Source organism: Priapulus caudatus, unplaced genomic scaffold (assembly GCF_000485595.1).
Source record: "Priapulus caudatus unplaced genomic scaffold, Priapulus_caudatus-5.0.1 Scaffold2245, whole genome shotgun sequence".
In the NCBI taxonomy this organism is placed as follows: domain Eukaryota; kingdom Metazoa; phylum Priapulida; class Priapulimorpha; order Priapulimorphida; family Priapulidae; genus Priapulus; species Priapulus caudatus.
The window spans coordinates 22,960-26,184 of record NW_014579306.1 but is presented as its reverse complement, the minus strand read 5'-3'; the positions used below and the strand labels follow the sequence as shown (position 1 = coordinate 26,184).

Here is a 3,225-nt window from a genome sequence, read left to right as displayed (position 1 = left end):
CCTCCTCCTCCTCCTCCTACTACTACTGCTACTACAACTACTACTCTCCCTCATCTTCCTCTTACTCCTCTTCCTCCGCCTCCACCTCTTTCTCCCCCTCCTCCTCCTCCTACTACTACTGCTACTACAACTACTACTCTCCCTCATCTTCCTCTTACTCGTCTTCCTCCGCCTCCACCTCTTTCTCCCCTCTGCCTCCTCTCCCTCCTCCTCCTCCTCCTACTACTGCTACTACAACTACTACTCTCCCTCATCTTCCTCTTACTCCTCTTCCTCCGCCTCCACCTCTTTCTCCCCCTCCTCCTCCTCCTACTACTACTGCTACTACAACTACTACTCTCCCTCATCTTCCTCTTACTCCTCTTCCTTGCTTTCTGGGAAACAGACCCGCGAGCGAGATAAGGATACTCATGATCTGATTGTCCTCGGGCCGGCTCCGTATCGCGTGGATGATGGGGAAGGAGAACTTGCCCTCAGTGAGATCCTCACAGTAGCTCTTATTGTCGCTGTACTGTAAAAATAAAGCGGAGAGAACCGGCGGTGAGCACGGCAGCGGTGACAGCAGCAGCAGCAGCAGCAGCAGCAACAGCAACAGTAACAGCAGCAGCAGTAGCAGCAGCAACAGCAGTAACAGCAGCAACAGCAGTAACAGCAGCAGCAGCAGCAACAGCAGCAGCAGCAGCAGCAATAGCAGCAGCAGCAAGAGCAGCAGCAGCAGCAGCAGGAAGAGTAGCAGCAGCAGCAACAGCAGCAGCAATGGCAGCAGCAGTTACTGATGGAATTTTATCATAAAAATCTATGCTAGTATACTTCCTCTTCAGATTAAATGCATAATCTTTGAAAAATATTATTCCTTTTGGGAGATATTGCGCATGCGCGAGCACCGTTTCAGGCGTGCAATATGAACTGAATATAGACTGCATAATATAGGTTTCTGATGGAAATGTATGTCGGTTTACAGGCAAGAAAACTCCCCAAGACTCGCAAGACACTCTATCAAGCGACGCGACTTGGAAATGATGTGTGCTCGCAGTATCCACATGAACTGTACTTCGTCGTTCATCACCGCACTGCTGGTAGGAATTCTGATTTCTAATTCGAATTCTAAGAGGGAAAAAGATTCTTGTCGCATAGCAATCGTAAAAAACGCGATTACACACGCAAACAAGAAATATGGCGTATATAGTTAATACAGTAAGAACCTGCATTTTTCCAAGTTAGCCTAAAAAGGTTCTTATATAATTGGTGTTTACTGGGAAATTAGGCTATTTAGGTTCTTAAATAGGTTTTATTTTCTTAAGAAGAAAATGTGCTTGTTGCTGGTAGAATATTGGTGCGGCCCATTGTTTATATAAAATATGCATATAATTATGTCTAAATGACTGCTATATAGACAAATACAACCCCTATTCTAGGTTATCTTTTTTTATGCCCTTAATTTTATACCTATATAAACATCAACAAAACAAAACTAGATTGTTTTAAAACAAGGTATATAAATTAATCATAATTTATTTGAAGATTTCACGCAATATATATATTACAACAACGTGTTGATTATGCCGGGCAGTAATACCGCTGCTAACGAATAATGCGGGAACTTATAAGGTGTTATTAACTTATGAATACAATGTAAACTACGAATGTACCCGGTACCCTTGTAGCTCAGAGGATCTCTCCCACGCAAATACCCACCCACGCACGGACGCACCCACGCGCGCACACACGCACACACACACGCACGCACGCACGCACGCACGCACACCCACACACACCGACTCACTATCTTCATTTTTCCTCTCCCACGCTCCTCTCTCTCTCCGTTTCCATTCTTTCTCCACCTCTCTCTCCCTTTCCACTCTTTCTCCACCGCACTCTCCCTTTCCACTCTTTCTCCACCTCTCTCTCCCTTTCCACGCTTTCTCCACCTCTCTCTCCCTTTCCACGCTTTCTCCACCTCTCTCTCCCTTTCCACTCTTTCTCCACCGCACTCTCCCTTTCCACTCTTTCTCCACCGCACTCTCCCTTTCCACTCTTTCTCCACCTCTCTCTCCCTTTCCACTCTTTCTCCACCTCGTCTGCCTGCTTTTCGTTTGCCTGCCTTTCATCTGCTGCCTTCCGTCTGCCTGCCTCCATCTGCCTGCCTTCCGTCTGCCTGCCTTCCATCTGCCTGCCTTCCTTCTGCCTGCCTGCGCTTTCGTTTGCCTGCCTTCGTTTGCCTCTTCTGTCTGCCTGCGTTCCTTCTGCCTGCCTTCCGTCTGCCCTGCCTTTCGTTGCCTGCCTTCCATCTGCCTGCCTTCCGTCTGCCTGCCTTCCATCTGCCTGCCTTCCGTCTGCCTGCCTTCCGTCTGCCTGCCTTCCGTCTGCCTGCCTTCCATCTGCCTGCCTTCCATCTGCCGTTTCATCTTTAGTCATTTTATGTTGTTTCTCTAACTTGTTTGGTTACTTCTTTCATTTCTCCAATTTCAATTACCGTGTCACGATGAAACCCGTGTTAGATGACACCCTTGTAGAACAGCCGCGTGTTAGATGACACCCTTGTAGAACAGCCGCGTGTTCCGTAGCGATTTCGGCGTGTCCAGTTGGTGCCTGTTATACACGTTTGGATTTACTGAATTTTAGTTCGTTTATAATTATTATTTTGTTTGCAACTGCCATGAATATCCCAAAAGACGGAGTCCATGGTGTACATCTTCGCGTTGACGCTTATTATGATTCTTTCTGATTATTTTATATTATTGTAAATTATCGCCGATTCTGATTTATTTTCAGTGATCTGAAGCGCTGTCCGATACGTTAGGACTCTATTCCGATCGGGACGACTACGCGAACCTGTACTCGCAAGAAGTAAGACCCTTCTCCTCCCCTCTCCTCCCCCTTCTCCCTCCTCCTCTCCCCCTTCTATCCTCCTCTTCCTCCCCTCTTTTGTCGTTACTTCTTCTCTCCTCTCCTCCTCTCTTCCTCTCCCTCTTTCTTTTCCCCTTCTTCTTGTCGTTTGTCTTCTCCTTCTCCTCCTCTTCCTCTTCTCCCTTTCTCCTCCCACTTCTCCTGCTCCTACTCTTGCTCCTCCTCCTCCTCCTTCTCCTTGTCTGATGGTCATTGCTAGTCATTTTCTGCTACACATTCGATGCTCTGACCGCTATGCCAGACTCTGTCACCCCGGACAGTCCTCTCTCCGTTTCGATGACTCGTCGCAACATTGACGAGAACATCGAATCTGGGTCG

The 3,225-nt window shown here is 47.6% G+C and overlaps 1 protein-coding gene across 1 annotated transcript in view; it reads right to left on the bottom strand.

The window, feature by feature from the left end:
- Positions 1-343: 343 nt before the first annotated feature.
- LOC106818441 (geranylgeranyl pyrophosphate synthase-like) overlaps positions 344-3,225 on the bottom strand; it is a 13,321-nt gene continuing 10,439 nt past the window's right edge. The window contains exon 7 of the mRNA XM_014823151.1: positions 344-511. Coding sequence (XP_014678637.1) covers positions 344-511 — 168 coding nt within the window. The remainder of the gene's footprint in view (positions 512-3,225) is intronic.